This window comes from Octopus bimaculoides, chromosome 14 (assembly GCF_001194135.2).
Source record: "Octopus bimaculoides isolate UCB-OBI-ISO-001 chromosome 14, ASM119413v2, whole genome shotgun sequence".
NCBI lineage: Eukaryota > Metazoa > Mollusca > Cephalopoda > Octopoda > Octopodidae > Octopus > Octopus bimaculoides.
The window spans coordinates 58,393,268-58,415,282 of NC_068994.1; the positions used below are offsets into that span (position 1 = coordinate 58,393,268).

Genomic DNA, 22,015 nt, shown 5'->3' on the forward strand with positions numbered 1-22,015 from the left:
ACACACACACACACACATATATATATATATATATTGACATGTACATACGTATATGTGCGTGTTTGTGTGTATATGTATATATGTATGTTATGTATGTATATGTTCATTCATATATGTATGTACGTATGTATGTATGTGTGTATGTATGTATGTGTGTATGTATTAATATTATCCCACAAACAAGGTGATGGGAACACACACGCAGCAGTGCGGTGCAGAATAACTTCACTCATACAAAACACACACACATACATACAAGCATGCATGCATGTATGCATACACACACATACATACATACATGCATACACACACATGCATACATACACACACATGCATGCATGCATACATATACACATACATACATACATACACACACACACATACATGCATGCATACAGACACAGTCACACACACACACCCAGAAGTGAGTTGATAACATCCGCCACCATCAGATGTGGCTGAAATATGGTGATTATTAAACTGTGACAGTAACGCTGGTGGTGGTGAAGGTGGTGGTCGTGGCAGTAGTGGAGGCGGTGGTGGTAGCGGTGGGGATGAAGGTTGTAATAATAATACCTTTTTAAATAAACCATTTGATTAATGCAACGTGGACTGGTTGCTGCGACAACAACTACTCTACTCTTGCTAATAATAATAAATGGTTTCCAATTTTGGCACAGGGGCAGTAGTTTTGGAGGAGGGGGAGATGAATCGATTACATGGACTCCAGTGCCTCACTGGTACTTAATTTATCGACCCCGAAAGGATGAAAGGCAAAGTCGACCAGTAATTTTCAGAGGAGAGGTCAGTTGAAACCACTGGCCCCAGTACATGACCGGCAATTTATCGTATCGACACCGAGAGGATGGAAAGCAAAGTCGACCTTGGCGGGATTTGAACTCAGAACGTTCAGATCCTGGTGTAAACATGTATAAACAATATAACAATAACAACATGAAAATTCTACCATTGAGAGAAACGCTACCTAAAGTAATCTACAGAGCCCCACATATCCCCAGTCACCCTGCTCACCAAAAGTATCATGGCAATGGCTCCTGTGCCATCCATACGTTTCAGCCTGCAGACACGTGCTTAGAGTAGGTCTGTTCACTAGAAGGCAACACGTCCCTCTCTACCCTCAACTTCCCTTTCAATAATAATCAATATCATCATTTAACATGTTTTCCATGCTTGCATGGATCGGATGGTTTCACCGAAAACTGGTGAGCTGCACCAGGTTCCAGTCTGGTTTGGTATGGTTTCTACAGCTGGATGCCCTTCCTAATGGCAACCACTCCAAGAGTGTAGTGGGTGCTTTTTATATGCCAGTTACGAAACACCAGCATCAGCCACGACTACAATCTCACTTGGCTTCACAGGTCTTCTCAAACACGGTGTATTGCCAAAGGTCTCTCGCAAAGTATTTCATCTGACGCAACTTGCCATAATGATAAGGAGAAGAAGAAAAAGAAAATAACAACAACAAAAATAATTTCCTCATAATTTTAATAAAAAAAAGAAATGAAAAACTAAAATGAAGAATGTAAAAATGAATGTGGGACTGTTTTATGGCTTCCACAGCTTCAAGAGACCATCTTCAGAATAAGTGGCAATAAGGTTTTGATGAGGATGATGGGCAACACCAATAACATCTTTTTCATGGACCTGGAATAAGAGAAATAGAAAACAAAACTAGTTTTGGTAACAGTGTTGTCATGTCGAGGAATGACCACAAACACAGCCACCATCATGTGTGTGTGTGTGTGTGTGTGTGTGCGCATGAGTCTAACATATACACATAAATACACACACACATATATGTAAATACATATATATATGTAAATACACATACATATGTATACATAAATACATACACATACACACACACAGACAGGCTTTTTAGATTCCACTGAAGGATTTGGTTGGCCCAGGTATAGGTCATCTTGTCAAATTGTCACACAGTGGGGCCAAAACAACATGGCTCAGAAGTGAAGTACTTAACCACACATCCATGTCTGTATTGTTGTCCATAATATACACTCAGTCATCATCATCATTATCATCATTTAACGTCTGTTTTCGATGCTGGCATGGGTTGGATGGTTTGATAGGAGCTGGCATGCTGGAGAGCTTTCCATAAATATCATAGAAATAATTGTGAGAAAAATCTCTAGCTTGTGCTAATGTATGAACTAACACACACACACACACACACACATGCATACCTTCTGAAATGAAATAAAAACAGAAAATCTTCTTCAAATATGCAATGACGCTCATGAAATAATCTTTTAACAAATGGTGTGGAACTGGATTCCATAATGCTATCTAACACTTACATCTTGTTTATTTAATGTGTGTGTGTGTAGATATGTGTATGTATGTATGTATGTATGTATCTGTGTATATATCTTTAGATACTCACACACACACACACACATATATATACACACACAAGTGTGTGCACATGTATAGATGCATATGAGAAAATACACAAATATACAATTATATAAATATGCACACACATAAAAAGCAGTGTTCACACACACACATCAATCACTAACACATTATATAGTACACGTGTGTGTGTATGTGTGGATATATACATGTGTGTTTTAGTAAGAGCCAGCCTATCTTGTTCTCTTCAATCGCACTCCACCTGTCAGCCATCCATTGTTAATACAAGCGTGATTAATATATTACACACATTTGGTGCAATACTTGGCCTTCCTCCACACACCACCACCCAATGTCAGCAGATCTATTATCTGGAAAAGCTGGTGTTTGTGCTGTATGGGTGTTGTGCAAAGGGGAAATCAACCCCCGTCCCTTACCGTCAAGGTTCTCTCCAGTTTGCCAGTGGTGATACTGAAACAGTACAACACTCGGTCCTCTCCCACGCAGTAGATCCATTCTCCACGAGGTGACAAGGTACAACACACAAAATCTCCACCCTCTCGTTTACCACTTGAGAAACTACGAACAATCTGAAATTAGAAAATAGCCATACATAACATGTTTTGCATATATATATATATGTGTGTGTGTGTATTTACAGATGTATGTGGGTGTATGTATGCATGTATATGTACATAATCTATATATATTGTCCAATTCCTATACACATATATATTTGTGGAATATTAAAAGCACATCCAAGCGTGATCATTGCGAGGGCCACGGATTGGCACCCATGCCGGTGGCACATAAAAAGCACCATTCAAGCATGATCATTGCCAGTGTTGCCTTACTGGCACATGTGCGTGGTCATTGCCAGTGCCACCGGACTGGCTCCTATGCAGGTAGCATGTAAAAAACACCTTTTGAGTGTGGTCATTGCCAGAATCGCCTGACTGGCCCTCATTCTGGTGGCACGTAAAAGCACCCACTACACTCTCGGAGTGATTGACGTTAGGAAGGGCATCCTGCTGTAGAAACTCTGCCAGATCAGATTGGAGCCTGGTGCAACCATCTGGATGACCAGTCCTCATTCAAACACTCAGTTCCTAGCTACACACAAAAGAGAAAACATGTTAGAAAGACAGGTCAGTGGACGTAGTGAATGACAGAGAAAAATAGAGAGGTGAGTGATTGAGTGATAAACAAGACTTACCTGTCCAGACATATTCATGATGGCCACTGTATTGGATCTGTTACACACAACAAACTGCTCCATGTTACGTAACAACGGGTGCACACTGTGGACTGTTATGTCGGTCCCAGTGGAACCACCCAGGGACTTGAATGTATTCTGACATTCCGTGCTTTTGACATTCCAGATCTTTATGGTTCCATCAGAGCTGGCACTGTAACAACAACAACAACAATAATAATTCTTCCTACTATAAGTACAAGGGGGGGGCAGTGCTTGAGTGGTACTTATTTTATCAACCCAGACAGGATGAAAGGGTCGATTCTTGCTTCCATTAACACAACCAGAAACCCTGTCATCCTTTACAGGATTAAAAAAAACTGGCATAACAATGTTTGTATTTAAAAATATATGGGGGCAAACAAACAGCAGTAAACAGGGTTTAGGGTTCAAATCACCTGATGACATGGTATCCATCCTGGGTAAATACAGCATCATTAACAAATGACAGATGGCCACGGAATTCTTTGAGAGTTTTACCAGATTTTAAACCATGAATTCTGAAAATATAAAGCACACACATAAATATCTCTCACTCATATATATATATATATCTATATATATATATATATATATATTTATATATATATACGAATGCATAACATGCACATGTGTATAGAAACCTGTTTTCCTACTAACAGGGAATAAAAAAATTATGATAGCATGAAATTATAAATTATAACATTATCACTAACTATTTAGTCATAATCAACAGAAGCGAAACTGGTCGACTTTGTAAATATCTTATCTCATATATTTCTTCTGAGTGCACTAAATGATATTACTTTGGCAATTGTATAATGTGCAATATTAATAAGCTTCAGAATAAAGCATTTAGTCAAGTACAGAGCATAATAAAAGATTATATAAATGACGAGAGAACAAGAAAATATATAATGGACTTCATTAACTTACAGCTGTTTCTACTACAATATGCAATGTACTTATAAGCTGAGTGCTTGTGATTCACCTTATAGCTTTGTCAGAGCTTTAAAAAATGTTTTAAAGCTCCAACAGAGCTATAAGGTGATAAAGCACTTGATGAACAGTGCTTTGCATCTTATGGAAGAAACAGATGTAAGCTGATGAAGTTCTGTGCCATTGTCATTTATATCTGCCAAATCAGATTGGAACCTGGTGTAGCCACCTGGTCCACCAGTCCTCAGTCAAATTGTCCAACCCATGCTAGCATGGAAAGCGGACATTAAACGACGATGATGATGATCTCTCATATATATATATGTGTGTGTATATATGGAAATACAGACACACACACACACATGATGGTGAGGGATATTTTCAAAAGAGACGTGATGAGAGGATAGTCATGCCTTTCCATAAACCAATACCAAAATATACAACAGTGTTCAGAAAGCAGACTCACCTGATACTTTGGTCAAAAGAGGCACTCAACAGCTGGCTGTTGTCCCGAGAAAAGGTCACACATGTTACACCTTTGGTGTGAGCCCTCTCAAATTTACGCAGGCACTGACCTGTTAAGATTTTCCAAACCTGTCAAAATTGAAATGAAATACAATGGAAGTGTAAAATAATAATAATAATAATAATCCCATCTACAACAGGCACAAATTTCACTGGTACTCAATTTATCGACTGCACCAGACTTCTGTGTCTGTTTTGGCATAGTTTTTATGGCTGGATGCTCTTCCTGACACCAACCACACCGCAGAGTGGGCTGAGTGCTTTTTACATGGCATCAGCACAATTGAGGTCAGTTTTGGCAAGGTTTTTACAGCTACATGCCCTTCCAAATGCCAACCGCTTTACAGTATGGACTGAGTGCTTTTTAAGTGACAGCAGCACTGGCGGGGTCATCAAGTATCTTGCAAGACAAGGAATCTTTGAGAGGGGAGGGGGACATTGGAGGAGGGGATCTTCCTTGGTCTCCCTCTCCCACAAGTACCATCCACATTCAGTGACAACCAATTCTTTATACACCTGTCTTCGTTCATATGCATCACATGTCCAAACCAATGTAGGATACTCCCCTGCATTTGATTCTTCTCACCCAACTTTTCTCAACTAAAATTATAAATTTAGCAATGAGGAAAACTATTTTTCTAAACTACCAATTCCTGTGAAAAAAGACAGGGGAGACAATTCTGTATATAATGGACAATGTCACCAAAAACTTTGGATTTATTCATTGATCAATAGTTATGTTTTCTGCTGAAATATACAATAAAACCCTAACAGTGAATTTGAACTCAAGGCTTCTAAGTTGGTAGGGGAGTACATCATCAACTTAGTCCCTTCACTTCAATTATGTAAAAAAATCATTAAATGGTTTATTTTTATAGTTCCTTTTAGAAACTGATGAAAAACAACAATAATAAAAAAAGTGGAATGGGGGCCAACCTTTATTTTCCCATCCTGTGAACCAGTGGCCAACATTTCAGAATCTCTGCTGAAACACATACACAACACAGCATCATCCATCATCATAAAGTTATCCTGAAATATTTTTAAAAATGGCACTTAAACTTGCATCATTTGGTGTAAAGAGATACATGAATATTATCGACACAAATAATGTCAGTCATTTTTGACGGATTGACAGAGGGAGATATTATCAATAATGATTTGCTGTCACAGAAATCATCAATAGACGTCCAATACAAGACTCTTACCTGGGCTTGATATCGCAAATCTTTCCTGATTTTGCCAGTTGAGAAATTCCAGACTTCAATAAAGCCATCAACAGAACCGGTTACAAGGAACTGACCATCTGGGGAGAATCGACCACATTCCACATGGGCTTTTTGACCAAACTGTAAATGAGAGAAACAGATTTATAGATTTTAACAAGTACGACTGTTTTGTTGGTTTTTGTTATCTTTTATCTTTCATTTGTTTCAATCATTTGTTTCAATCATTAGTCTTTTGTCCTTCTGTACTTGAGAAAATAAAGTACTTGAGAAAATAAAATGCTGGCCTTGTACCAGAATTAGAAATAATTATCACTATTATTATCATTAAGGTGGTGAGCTGGCAGACTCATTAGCACACCAGGCTAAATGCTTAGCAGTATTTCACCTGTCGCTACGTTCTCAGTTCAAATTCCGCCAAGGTCAACTTTGCCTTTCGGGCTCGATAAATTAAGTTCCAGTTGAGTACTGGGGTCAATGTAATCAACTATCCCCCTCCTGGGGGAGGGGGATAGTTGAAAGGATTATCATTATTATTATTATTTTAATAGTAACTCTTGAAAAAGGATAATCAGTAGGATGCCTTTTAAAAATTGAGTTCCATGTGAGTGAGTTCAAATCTCAATAGTACAAAAACACAGATGATTTCAACTGGTTATTCCTTTCATACTTCCAAAGGTCAAGAAAATGAACACACTCCACCGAAGATGAAGAAAAGAAGGAAAATACTTACTTTGATAGTTTTGCCAAGTTGTGTTGGATATTTCTCTTCTTCTTGTTCCCTCACAGCTGCCTTACCACGGAATACATCAATTGTGGTCCCTGAAAGTAAACAGATCTCAGATTGGTTTTCTTGCAGAATATTCCAGAGCTACATACTCACTGAGTAAGAACCAGACCAGGAGGAATGTTCCAGACAGTTGTGTCCTAAATTTAAAGGCAGACTGTGTGATGAGGCTTGCACTTTTAAATTACATGTAGAGTCTAGCTGAGAAGATTCCACACAGTCTCCATTTACGTCATTTCATTTATAAGATTTGGGTCAATCTCTGGCTAAAACAGAAGACTCTTACCTAGGTCCTGTTCAGTGAGATTGAACCCAGTACCTTGTGATTTTAGAACAAACTTCTTAACTGTGTCCAGAAAATATAGAAACAATGGGTGACCTTCAAAACAGTTCAAAAATAGGTTGCAGTAGATTTGGAAATAAGAAAAGGCTAATATGTGAGGCACAGGTTTGGCTGAGTGGTAAGAAGCTTGCTTTCCAACCACATGGCTCTGGGTTCAGTTCCACTGCGTGGCACCTTGGGCAAGTGTCTTCTATAGCCTTGGGCTGACCAAATCCTTGTGAGTGGATATGGTAGACAAAAACTGAAAGAAGCCTGTCCTCTGTGTATGTGTGTGTGTGTTTGTCCCTCACCATTGCTTGACAACCGGTGTTGGTGCGTTTACATCCCCTTAACTTCGCAGTTCAGCAAAAGAAAACCCAATAAAATAAATACCAGGCTTAAAAAAAGGGAAAGATGAAAAAAAAAAGACATTATTGTGTGATGAGATGAAGGTGCGAGTATTTCAGGAGTGGGGAGGGGGTAGACGCATTTCCTGAAGATGGAAAACAAAAATGGTCAACTGACTCAATATTGGACAATCAGTGAAAAAGTGGAGGTGTGGTTAGGAAGGTTGTTTTCCAACCACTTGGTTCCAGGTTCAGTCCCACTGTGTAGCACCTTGGCCAAGTGACTGTTACTATAGCCCTGTGCCGACAGGATTTGGGAGACGGAAACTGAAAGAAGCCTGTCTTATATATACATATGTAGATAAGTGTGTATGTGTGTGTGTTTGTGAATTAGTGTCTCTTTTCCTTGGCATCGTGCGATAGCTGTTGGCAAGCATCACAGTCATGCAAGCAGCATCCTTCAATTCCTATCTTCTGAGACATGTCTGGTCAGTGGGTGGAATACTACCTCACTTGTCACTGGGAAACAGGTGAGGGTTGGCAACAGGAAGAGCATTCAGCCAAAGAAAATCTGCCTTAACACATTTCCATCCGACCCATGCCAGCATGGAAAAGTGGATGTTAAACAATGATGATGATGATCCTTAATATAAACCATCACAATCAAGACATTCCTCTAACATAACGAGACTAATTTAATTACATTTCTATTTAACATCCTTTGCCACCAGTTCTTAAGAGAAGATCAGACTCTGTGTATATATACAGGTGAGTGTGTGTAGCATTTGCATCTGTTACGACTGTAACATGACTCTCCTAATCCTCATGTGTATTAGGGAAAGATCACTCAGTTACAAAAGATAAGAGATTGGTTATCTGTTTAAAAAAACAAGGATCAGCGAAGGATGTCATTCATAAACGCATTGAAAAAGAAGAAAATACAACAGCTGAATATACTGGTTGTTTGGAAATTAAATATTATATATGTTTTGATGTTATCATACACAATGTTTCCTCAATAAAATACAATCTTTACAAATCAACAATAATCAAAATATGACATCAACAATATCAACAAAATACAAACAGATGTTATCCTAAAAGAAATATCAATTTCCTTTGACCTAAAATCAATTTTGAAAGATGAAAAGTGCATCAGGTGTAACATCTGATGGACTTTCGAGCAGATGTTTTGATGTCTGCAGTGTAAACAATGTTGAGTAACAATATTCGTCAATAGTGAAAGTAAATAGTTGGAGAAAAAGAATGGAATGAAAACTTTTAAAATATTTCTCTTCCAAAATTTTTTTAGAAGCCAGATTCAATCAGTCGTGACTCAAACCCATTCACTATTTACTTGTGTTCTTATATACCAACAACGGTGGAGAGAAATTGTGTGCAAAATAGACACAAACACACAAAAATGGACAATTTGAACGGAATTACAGCATTTTTACCATAAATATATATCAATGGGCATTTTGCTTTTATATTATTGGCTTCAAATTTTAGCACAAGGCCAGCAATTTCAGGGGAGTGGGTAAGTCGATTACATTAACCCCCCAGTACTCATTGGTCCCAAAAGGATGAAAGACAAATTCAACCTCAGAAGAATTTGAACTCAAAACGTGAAGACAGACGAAAAGCCGCAAAGCATTTTGCTCAGCATACTTGACTAATAATTCATTTGATATGATGATATTTAAAGAAAATTTAAATTATATATTTTATATTTCACCTGTATGTACCTGTAATTGTGTGACATACCTATTGTTAACTGTGGAATACACCCACAGGTAACTGAGCATGACACCCACAAGTAACTGTGGAACCAATGATTAGAAACTATTGGAGCAAGTCACAACACCCCACTGCGAGAATAGACTGACCAAACGACTATAAATAGTAGCGGTCTGAGTGAGATAGAGACAGGGTAGGCATTAATCGCAGGAAGTTGTAAGGTGCCGTTTTGGGAGTTTGTCAGAATATCGTTTGTTGGTTCGTGGAGAGTCTGTTGGATTGTTATGTGAGTGCTACCCTGCTTCGTTATGTTTTATTGTTACTACACGGTTACAGCGTTAACAAGTATCATCATAATAATTTGTAATACAACAGAAACAGACAGAGGAGTAAAAGAAAAACCAATAAACTTACCGGGGGGTAAAAGTCCTTGATGCTGTTGCCATTTCAAGGCCTGACCTAACAAGGCCAGAAGACGTGACGGTGGGACGACATTGACCTCTCCCGACAATGCTTGGGCAATGGCAGAACGCCTCTTCTCCTTTGTTTGACCTTCTAAATAAGCCTAGAGGTATTAAGGGGATAGAGGAGTGTGAGTGAAGATGCAGAGATGAGCAAAGGAGAGAAGGAAGGAAAACACAGAGAAATGTTAAGCAAAACTGGGACTGAAGTCTCAGACTTACTTCGCGAGGGTCAAAGTAGGACCGGGCAAGCATGTTCTCTAAATGGACATAGCGGTCAGGCTGGGTTTGCTTCAACATTATCATTGGGTCGGTCTGTCGGAGAAGGGACCTGGCAGCTCCCAACTCACGCAATTCAATCAGTTCAAGAACAATCTAGAAAAAATAAGAAAAAAATTTCAATAATTGAGAATAATAATAATAATAATAATTATAATTATTATAATAATAGTAATAATAGACAGGTTAGCATGAGGGGTTAAGCAGTTGTGGTCGATGAAAATGGTGGTTAGTAGTACCAATAATTGTCGGAGCCCTGGGAACAGTGAGTCAAAATCTTGAGAAGTACATGGAACAAACAGGGGCTGCAATAGAAATAGGAAACTGTGTGGAAGCCCAATGTGTGTGTTTCACATTATTTTACCATGCAATATGACCTTTTGTCATCTACCACATACAGCGCCAAAAGAAAACCCTCTAACTTTACTATTATCATTTCACATCTACTTTCCATGCTGGCATGGGCTGGACGGTTTGAGAAGACCTGATGGATCAGAGGACCATGTCATGCTCAAACGTCTCAGTTTTGGCAGGGTGTCTATGGCTGGATGCTCTTCCTAACACCAACCACTTCACAGAGTGAACTGGGTCATTTTCTTCATGGCACCAGCATTGGTGGAGGTCATTTTGTAATTCATAAAACTAAAGAAACGCCATAAGAATTGGAGAATGTTGCAACTTAAGGTGTTCAGAGAAGTAAGATTGGTGGGGGGAGAAGAAGAGACTTCCTGTGGTGAGTGACAGTGGTTAGGGGATTGCAGTTACAAGAAGGTCCTTGTCTTACCTGTTCATAGAGTTCAATAAGTTTCTGGTCAGGTAACTTGAGGGACTGAATGGCCTGAAGGACAGTGTCCCAGTGACCACTGTTTATGTCACCAACAAAACTGTCCACTGAATCTACAGTGTTTAAAGAAATACCACTCTCTTCCTGTTGAAACAAAAGAAATAACAATGATTTGTAACATTGACAGACAACAATTTAGGAGGAGCAGAATGGTCGATTACATGAAACAAAGGATTCAACTGGTATTTATTTAATCAACCTCACAACAGAGAAAACTAAGTTGGCTTTGGTGGAATTTACACTCAGAAAATAAACAAATATTACTAGAAACTGCAATGATGAAAGTTGCAAACCAAACTGATTTACTCTGCTTTTTAACTGTTTACACTCACTATTTACCCACACTGACCCTCCTTGGTTACCTCAGATCTTACTATTTACTATCTCATGGCAAATGGACATTAAAAGATGATAATGATGATGATGTACTTCATCTTTTATCTACATTGATAAACACTAGCAACCTCAAATTATGCTGTTTACTACATAGATACTCTACTATTCACCTACATTAACGGGTTACCTCAGATCATACAGTTTACTCTATAAATACTCCACCATTTCCTCACATTGACAATCAGATTTCACTGTTTGCTACAAATACTGCCAGCAAGCCACTATTTCCCCTACTTTTACTAATAAAGGCACAGATTTAGTGGGATGAGTACAGCCAAGTATCTTTTAGTACAACTGGACAATGCAGTTCAGTTATGGTAGTTAGTAGCTGGTGCCTATTTACAGTTAGGTAGACTAAGCTATTTTTAAGTTAACTCTCCATTAGTTACAGACACAGTAAGAGATAGCATAGCAATCCAGTGTTTCTCAAAGTGGGTAACACAGAAAAATTTAGGGATTCCACAAAATGAAGGGTCTTTTAATAAAATTTAATAAAAATATACTTTTTTATAAAAGAAAAACCTTTTTACACTTCCAAGGTAATGTTGCTAAGTTTTGGTTTTAATACGACTAAATTCTTTCTTTAAAATCATCATCATTTCATTTAATTGTCACCATTTGTTTTCTCTGCTGGCACCGGTTGGACGGCTTGGCAGGAGCTGGCCACCCGGAGAGCTGCACCAGGCTCCAATTGTCTATTTCGGCATGGCCTCTATGGCTGGATGCCCTTCCAACACCAATCGATGTTATTAAAATTAAGATGGCAGTGGCTGTCTGTAAAATATGGTTATAGGTTCCACAATAAGTTTTGATTTTCATTGATACTTGGTCATTTGTGAGTTAACTCTCTGATTGGAGAGAGAAACAGAGAGAGACATCTGTAAATTAACCCTCTAACCCTAACCTGGTGATTTGTTCAGTCTATTCTAAATATCACCAAATATTTAAGGCCATCCACACTAATATTAATGAAGAGCTCACTAGTAAAAGGGCAACCAGTTCTACAACTACCAAAATCTGGTGTTTATTCTAGTCATGTAGAAAGGTGCAAATAGGTAACTTACCTGTAATACTGTTAATGTCCTCAACAGATTGTTCTCCTTCAGATACTGTTCAATAAGTCTCACAACACTGAAATCATTAAAAAAAAAAAAAATCATTATCATCATCATCAATACAATTCTCATAACAATACCAAGATTACATCACCACCATCACCATCCCTACCTCTACAGAAGTTTTAAAATACAGTTCCAGCACATCCGACCTATCACCATTCTCCATGTGCCACAATCCTAATATCAAACACTGTGAAACAGCTATAATTAAAACCAGTTCACCTCACACCCTGAGCGACCAGCTCTCACCTTCATAAGAGATTGTACCATTCGTCAGGTACATATAGTTTACTCTGGTAGATTTGTCTTTTTTTTTTTTTTTTTTTTTTGATGTACTTATTAAAATTTCTAGCGAAATGGGCCCGACATAACGAATTGTTGGAAAGGGTGAATGGAAACAATTCTTCAATATAGACCCCAATAATCTGACTGTAATTTTATATTATCGAACCCCTGAATGATAAAAGACTAATTTGACCACAGTAAGATTAGAACCCGGGATGTAAAGAAGAGCACACAGTATTTGTTTCGTGATGGAACAGATTGTTCATTGCCTCCCCTCCTGTTTGTTTATTATTCTGTGCGATGTACAAATTGTTTTTGTGGCCTCGAGTAACGACGATCCTCGGATGGGCTTGTGATGTACTGTTCGTGTTTGGTTAATTGACTTTTCTATCACTCTCCCCCTTGTGCCAGTATAAAGAATTATCGCCATTAACTTATGTTGTTGTTCTGATTGTTGACAGCCAACGAAGGAGGGGACTTCGTCACAATAATGCTACAAACAACAAATTCCTCCCCTAAACACATCTTTAAAAATAAACAGGAAGGACACATTGAATAATGCAGCCTTGGGTTCATTCGTTATTATGTGCCTGTGTACTAAAAGTCGATCGCAGTATATTACTGGTACTTATTGACCCTGGAGGAACGTAGAATGCATCCAGTCGGAAACGAAATAATAAACAACAATAGTAATCAGAGACAAGGAAATAAGGATGAGAATCGAGGAAGGTGTGAGGTGAGGGAGGGAATGGTGAGGGTTGGGTCAGGAGAGGGAGGAAAGGTGAGGGTTGGGTCAGGAGAGGGAGGAAAGGTGAGGGTTGGGGCAGGAGAGGGAGGAAAGGTGAGGAGGGTGGAAGGTTTATTTCGAAAGAGGAAAAAACATGACGTGACTGTTAAATTGAAGTTATTAAATGAAAATGAACATTCTCAATAGGAAACAGTGCGTTGGTTGGTAAAATAGTCGGTAGATAAGGGTAAAGAGAAGAAGAGCGACGTAAAAGAAGTAAAACATTAGAAGACAATGAAAGAAAAGATAAAAGAGAATGTTTAAAGAGGTGGACTTACTCGGCTGACTCGATTTCTACCGCCATCTTGAGATGTGAAGAAATAAAAAACAGGAATGGTTACCGGGAAAACGTGGACTGGCGAAACGAAATAGCTCTCTTTCTCGCTGTTTCTTTGTCCCTTCTGTGTATTTTATATATACTGAGGACCTTTTTGATAATGAAATCAAAACAATCCGAGAAAATACAAAAATAGACTTGGATATCCGGAATAAGAGAATATATCATTATAATGAATTTCTCTTTAATAGAAGAACAACGAAATTTTTTTTTAGTTATAAGTCAAGTATCGTTAAAAACGAAAAAACTTCTTATAAAAAAATTGATTTTTATAAAGTAATTACAAACACAAAAGTTGTTTCAATGTTTCTTTAGTAAAGATCGCCGAAGACACTTTTTACGGAAAAAGTCCGATATTTCGTACTGGTATCGAAAGATCGCCGAAACTTCCAAGTTCCACCAAGGTCGACTTTGTCTTTCATCGTTTCCGGAGTCGATAAAATAAGTACCAGTTGAGCACTGGGGTTGATTCAATTGACTAACCCCATCCCTCGAAATTGCCAGAATTCTGAAACTAATATGTAAGAAGCTTGCTTGCCAACCACTTGGTTCCGGGTTCAGTCCCTCTGCGTGACGCAAATGTCTTCTACTATAGCCTCGGGCTGACTAAAGTTTTGCGAGTGGATTTGGTGGACGGAAACTGAAAGAAGCTCATTGTGTGTGTGTGTGTGTGTGTGTGTGTGTGTGTGTGTGTGTGTGTGTGTCCCACCGCTTAACAACCGATGTTGATGTATTTACGTCCCCGTAACTTAGTGGTTCGGCAAAACAGATCTTTACAATAAGTATTCGGCTTAAAAAGAAATAAGTCCTCTGGCCGATTCATTCAATTAAAAATTCTTCAAGGTGGTGCCCCAGCATGGTCGCAGTCTAATGACTGAAACAGGTAAAAGATAAAGGATAAAGACGTATGTGTGAATAAATACGTGTGTGTGTATGTATGTATGTATGTGTGTGTATGTATGGATGTATGTATGCATGTATGTATGTATGTGTGTGTGTGTAAATATATATATATATATATATATATATATATATATATATATATATATATATATATATATATATATATATATATATATATATAATGGGTGCGATGAGTAAATTGTCGCCATTTTATATTTTCAATTTCGTGCAAGCGCATTGTTTTGTTTTTGATTTTGTCGAATATACAGTATAGTGGGGTCAGTTGGGCACCGTCTGTGAGAAAAACAGCAGTATAACGCAATTCACTCTGCTAAAAACTTGGAAACGACATGCTGTACTGCTTGGAATTCGCGCCGGAAGCTCCAATACGAACATTTCAGAGTGTTTGGGTGTCAGTCTGAGGACATGGACCGAAAGGGATAAAAATCAAACATCCTGCCAACATCATGGTGTCTGGAGTGATCATTATTTATGTTGACGTTATGCCTCCATTCATCTTCCCACATGATCTCGGGCTCAACACAGAGGCCTACATCAAGTGCCTGGTGGAAGTAGTGCTGCCCTGGGTCAAGAGGGTGGCTGCTGGAAGAGCCTATATCTGGCAACAGAACTCCACTGGGTTCTCCACTGGTATTGCTGGTCTTGTACCAAAATTTGAAACCAACATTTCCCATATCTCTTCGATGCTTGTTTACATCTTTTCATAACTGAAATCTTTGATGTCGATATTTTAGAAGCGATTAATTAAATCCTCATTAAATATTAAAATTGGCTTTGTATTGGTTGGGTAGGAATGTGGGGTTCTGGTAGTGAGTGGTGCAGTGGTGCGGTGGCGGCGGTGGGGTGGAAGCACAGTGGCGGTGGGGTAGGGGTGTGGTGATGGTACTGGTAGCAATTGTAGTGTGGTGGGATGTAGTGGTTGTGGTGGTAGTATTGTGGCATGTGGCAGAGTAGCAGAAGTAGTAGAGGTATGGTGTACAGTACTGAAATGGTGTGATATATGATACAGTGACGATAAGAGTATGGTATGTGGTACTATAGTAGTAGAAGTAGAAGCAGCAGCAGCATTGGACAAATAAATAAATTCCTCCTCTGTGGTGAAACCTAGGGTTTCAGTTACTTTTGGTTCCACCGAATTAAATGAAATATATTCATACTCTACTCCCAGTATTGAGTAACCTTTCTTCTGTTCATTTATATTCATGTGTGCGTGTGTGCGTACATGCGGGCGTGTGTGTGTGTGTATGTGTGTGCAAACACGCGTATATACATGCAGATACACACGCGTACTTATATGTACGAATGAATATATATGTGTATCTATTTATGCACATATGTATGTATGCATGTATGTATGTATGTATGTACGTATGTATGCATTGTAACTGCAATGTAGCCAAATGGTAAAGAAACTTCCCAATCATAAACCCCAGGGTTTAATTTCCTCATCGTGGGGGCCTCTTAGGCAAATGCCTTTTCCTATAGCCACATGTCGACCCACGACTTGTGGGTGAATCCGGGTGGGTGGCATTTGTATGGAGGCTTGTCGATGGACTGAACCCGTAATCCAAAGCTCCAACTTTGTCAAACTTGAGTCATATTGGTTCTACCTAAAAATTACATCAAAGGTTGACGTGTATCTGTGGAGTACTCAGCCACTTACATGCTAATCAATTGAGCCTGGCAGTTCAGTTGATTGAATAAATGAGAAACTAAGGATCGGAAATTCTGACCAAAGTCCGTTTATAAATTATTTCTATTTGAATTAGCAGAATGGTTAGAGCGTCGGACAAAGTGCCTTGTCTTTGTTCCACATCTTTATGTTCCCAGGTTCAGATACTACCCAAGTCACCTTTATCTTTCATCTGTCCAGGGCTGATAAAATACACGATCAATCACGTAATGGTATCGATATGATCAACTAATTTCTCCCCACACAAAATTGCTGACCTTATGTCTTAATTAGGCACCATTAATAATGGCGAGCTGGCAGAATCGTTAGCACGCCGGACGAAATGTTTAGCGGCATTTCGTCCGTCTTTATGTTCTGAGTTCAATTTTCGCCGAGGTCGACTTTGCCTTTCATCTTTTCGGAGTCGATAAATTAAGTACCAGTTGAACACTGGGGTCGATATAAGCGATTTACCCCGCTCCCTCCGAAACTGCTGGCGTTTGTCCAATGGTAGAACGTCCGTCATGCTTAAAGGTTTTTTTTTACTCAGTCTTTATGTTATTATCTATTGCTTTTTTGCTTCGAGATTCATTTGTTCCAAACACAAACAAAAAATGAACTATCGTCGTCCCATGGTGGTAATTGTGTAACGAAAGCATCATCATTTCTATTCTTAAAGCTCCAACGTGATTCGCTTTCAGCCTCTTTTATGAGGCGTTTTCTGCTGCAACATTTATTAATGTTGGTGTTGTTGCTGTTGTTATTTCATTCCAAATCAAACCTGACTCGGCTGCACTGCGGTCAAAGGTGTTCAGTGATATTGCATCTATTCTTTCAGGCATAGTATATCTTGGACTACATCACCCAATATGTCTAGCCTTGTTAAAGACAGCAGGCGATGTGGTGGTGGTGGTATTATTGTTCGGGGCAGCGGTGGTGGTGGTGGTGGTGCTACTGTTGTTTTTTATGTTTAGCATCATGGCAGCCATGATTAAGTATTCTTATGGCCAAAGATATTCCAGTCGTGCCCATCCAGCTCTTTCCTATGCCCAGGGGATTTAGAATTACTTTATCTAATGCTTTTTTTTTTTTTTTTTTTTTCGTAAGATAGCAGGATGTGATTTTAGAGAAATTTGGTTGCTATTTCTTACCGGTCAAGCATCCCTAAAATACAAAAGAAAGAGAAAAGGGGAGGGATACAAGGTTGTATTGTGTGTGTGTGTTTATGAGAATGTGAGACGTGTGGGTTTAGCAAGAGGAGGTGAGTGACACAAAAGTAGGAAATTGTGCAAGAAGAATGGCGGTGGGGGAGAGGAGGAGGGGAGGGAGTCCGGCATGAAGGGTCAGAGGAAGGGGAGGAGGGGAGAGAAGAAGGAGATAAGAGAAGTAAGGGTCTCTAAGAACAACCTTTCCTTCTTACCTTTCCAGACTCACCACCATCACCATAATCACCACCATCACCATCATGACCACCACCACCACCACCACTACCACTGTCATCCCTCTCACATACCACCACTACCCTCATCTCCACAATCACCACCACCACAGCCACCAGCAACCCCATCGCCAACGCCGCCAAAATCATTCCCGTCAGCCCTTAAACTCAAACAAGGAGGTGTGTGTGTGTATGAATTTATGTATGTATTTATGTGTTATGTGTTCGTACATACGTACGTACTAACACATACATCCGTATGTATGTATGTATGTGTGTATGTATGTGTGTATGTATGTATGTGTGTATGTGCGTGTGTGTGCGTGTGTATGTATGTATGTGAATGTGTTGGATTAATGTCAGATAATCCTGGTGTGACAGGATTAAAACCTGAGAAGGCGCCATCTAGTGACAGTAATGGTAAGACGTTGTGTGAGTGTAGATTGGACGCTTGTACAGATGCCTGCTACATGTCGGTCTTAGACAAGTTCTTTCATGTCACCTTTACATTGGCCACCATATCGGCTCTGGTAAGTTGATATTTTACTTTCTTTATTGAGGCACATGGTGTTGTTGTTGTTATTGTTGTTGTTGTTGTTGAAAGTGATGAAGGTGGTGGAGATGGTGGTGGTGGTGGTGGTGGTGGAGGTGGTGGTGGTGATGGTGCTTAAGTTGATGTTAATGTATGTAGTTATGATGTATTGTACGTGTAAATATAGACAGACGGACAGGTAGATAGATAGATAGATAGATAGATAGATAGATAGATAGATAGATAGATAGATAGATAGATAGATAGACGGACACACATTCGATTTCTTCCAGCGAGCAAAGAAGAAGGATATACTCCACGTACTTGAGTGGCACTTTATTTATCGACCCCAAAAGGATGACCGGTAAATTTGACAAGTTTGAGCTCGGAAGGTGGGGTGGGGGGAATGCTGCAAAGCATTCAGTTCGGTGCCTAACAACATTGCCAATTGACCAATTCTCTCTCTCCCTCTCCCTTTCTCTCTCTCTCTCTTTTTCTTTCTCCCCCTTTCTCTCTCTCACACACGCCACGCACACATATTTTAAGTAATAATTTTATATTCGGTTATACACCTTGTAGTATGCAATGTAAAGCTCGTACACCGTACTCGGCTACCTGATGTCAACAACAGTATGGAGTTATATGTTACTGGGTTTACTTGAGGGATTCTTTTGTGTCCGCAGAGTTTATGTAAAAAGATCAGGGACAGAAAATGGAATGCACAAAACCCTTCATTCAAAACCGCTACAATTGTTTCAATTCATCATATACCCGTACCTTACAGCTGAGATGCTGTATAATCGTCAGGTGTCAAGTATGGCTGCATGATGGGCTTCTTTCAGTTTCCATCCATCAAATCCACTCACAAGACTTTGATCGGCTCAAGGGTATAGTAGAAGACACTTGCCCAAGGTGTCACAAGGTGGGACTGAACCCGGAACAATGTGGTTGGGAAGCAAGCTTCTTACCACACAGCCACTCATACACACACACACACACGCACACAGATAGATAGATATATATATATAGAGAGAGATGGATATGTTTGGTATCAACGACAGATTGTTTCTTCTGGATATTGATTGATTCATGTATAAACCGATGAAAAACACACATATACACATACACATGCACACACATATACACATATCTTTAAGTGGGGGCTAAGATATTTTATGTAATGATTTCCTAAAACACATTTTACTAATTAGAAGGATACCCTTAATGAAGAGAAAAATTATTAGCTTTTGAAAATTCGTTGTTAGCAACAGAGGCAGTATTAGTTAAAAATGGCGATCTGTATATCATACTTGATGTGGATATAATGCAAAAACGCCATAATACTGCGATATTCGTCTTGAGTAAATATTTCATGTAGATGAATAGTGCTAAAAGCATAAAAGTTTATCAGTAGCAGACGAAAAGCATCCAGCAGTGGCGGTGGAATTGCTAAATCCCGGGATTTCTGTGTACATACGCGTCATCAGTAATAAATATCACTCCTTGATCACCGTATGCTTAGACAAGTTCCGTCTCCACTGTTTTAGCTTCAGATCATAATTCTTGTCATGAAAGACAGGGAAGGCAACTCAAAGGTTCGAACTGATCAGAATGTGAATGAAAAAGAGAGAAGCAGTGAAAACCGAAACTGGTGCTTTGAAAAGAGACGAAGACGTTTCCTCTTTATTGGACCTCAACAGCGAAATATGGTGTTCCTGGTATTTAACAGACCTTAGAATAAAGGAGAGGAACAATGTTTTCAGAGGAAAACATTCATGAATTGAGTGTTTTAAACTCGTGATGCGGGAAAATGTCCCAGGTGTGCCCTCTACGTCAAGAACATAGAGTTAAGACCTGGCTAACACATCTCATGTAGTGAGTCACCTCCCATCAGATTTTTTAATCAATTAAAATTATATTTGTAATGAAAAGAATGAAATCAGGAGACTTTAATGATAATTATTGTGAAGAAAGGCATCGTTTTACAGAAATCCAATGACAAATAAATACACGAAGAGGCGAAGGGGAGATTAACTAAATTAAGAAAGAAGCAGGTGGACTGTTGTCTTAACCATGACATCATACGCAGTTGGTATACCTATAAACAAGTCACACCACTCACCTCCTCCATTGAAACCCCGCCATCAAATCTATTTATTCTCACAAAATATAAGTTTCGTTTGAAGGGTAAAAAGCAGCAGCAGGATGGAGAGGGTGACACAACACGAAGCAGCCAAGGTGTCTCTTTATCCCTTAGGGGTTAAGATTAGGGAGAGATTAAGCTAGTCTTTATTAAGTTACCTACAACCTCTTCCCAGCTTTACTGAAACTACGTCATTGACACACCACCACCCGACCTTCGTCTCTGCTACCCTCACCACAATGTCTCCGCCATCACCCTTCTCTCTCCATCCACCCACCCACCCCACTAAGGAAGATGTCAGCCGAAGGAAATGGAGGCGGGGGGTGGGGGAATGGTGTTCGTGTTTGTCCTTCAAATGTAACCGCTCCTTATTTAGAATTTAGGCGCAGGCGTAGCTGTCTGGTAACAGGTTTGCGGTTCGTGTACGCATGACTCTGAGTTCAGTCCCACTGTGTGACGCCTTGGACAAGTGTCTTGTACTGTAGCCATGGGCCGACCAAAGCCTTGTGAGTGGCTTTGGTAAACGGAAACTGAAAGAAGCTCGTCGTGTGTGTGTGTGTGTGTGTGTGTGCGTGCGTGTGTGTCATAGCCGACAGAGTGCCACGAAAAGTCATTGTTAGCTGAATGGAGTAGAGACCATCCTAGAAGCGGTAGGTAGGAGTAGACACAGTGAGTTTGTGATCCTTTTGTGTTGCTAATGGAATATTTGCAAATCAAAGTATTCCTTATTCTTTAAGATGAGGATATATTCTGATTCCGGTGTTTCTTTGGTATGGTCACCGGGACCAAATGCCTCGTGCGAAGGTACCACCTTGTGGACATCTTTTGGCAGCTGCTAAGGATGTGGGTGAGATTCTTATTTACTGGTTTAACTCAATCGACAAATTCTATCACTACGTGGGGGTCTAAGACTTCCCCATCTCTCCTTATTACAGCTCTTGCATCGCAAAGCCATATCTTTGTTGTGGAGGCGCAATGGCCCAGTGGTTAGGGCAGCAGACTCGAGATCGTGGGATCGCGGTTTCGATTCCCAGACCGGGTGTTGTGAGTGTTTATTGAGCGAAAACACCTAAAGCTCCACAAGGCTCCGGCAGGGGGTGATGGCGAATCCTGCTATAATCATTCTGGTGGTGGTGGTGGTAGTGGTGGTGGCAGTAGCAGTGGTATAATGATAATGATGGGAGAGGCGGTGGAAGTGACGGTGAATTGGTGGTGTTGGCGACGCTGGTTGTGAAAGATGGGGTAGGTGGAGGAGGGAGGGACGAAGAGTAAACCCTATTTT

General features: G+C 39.6%; 1 protein-coding gene across 1 annotated transcript; it reads right to left on the bottom strand.

The window, feature by feature from the left end:
• Positions 1–1,489: 1,489 nt before the first annotated feature.
• LOC106868600 (WD40 repeat-containing protein SMU1) lies at positions 1,490–14,105 on the bottom strand. Its single transcript, XM_014913936.2, has 13 exons — positions 13,966–14,105; positions 12,562–12,628; positions 11,042–11,185; positions 10,201–10,353; positions 9,932–10,082; positions 7,055–7,143; positions 6,304–6,444; positions 6,032–6,127; positions 5,037–5,164; positions 4,051–4,152; positions 3,614–3,806; positions 2,835–2,987; positions 1,490–1,665 (listed from the first exon to the last, which is right to left on the bottom strand). The coding sequence occupies exons 1-13, from the start codon at positions 13,989–13,991 to the stop codon at positions 1,567–1,569; spliced, it is 1,542 nt and encodes a 513-aa protein (XP_014769422.1). The 5' UTR covers positions 13,992–14,105; the 3' UTR covers positions 1,490–1,566.
• Between the last annotated feature and the right edge of the window lie 7,910 nt (positions 14,106–22,015).

Bases quoted from the DNA above. Each gene is read 5' to 3' on its own strand.
- LOC106868600 (XM_014913936.2), bottom strand. From the start codon at position 13,991: ATGGCGGTAGAAATCGAGTCAGCCGA. The intron at 6,128-6,303 runs GTAAGAGTCTTG...AAAATATTTCAG, and splicing joins ATTTGCGATATCAAGCCCAG to GATAACTTTATGATGATGGA. The intron at 5,165-6,031 runs GTTGGCCCCCAT...CAATTTTGACAG, and splicing joins CACAGGATGGGAAAATAAAG to GTTTGGAAAATCTTAACAGG.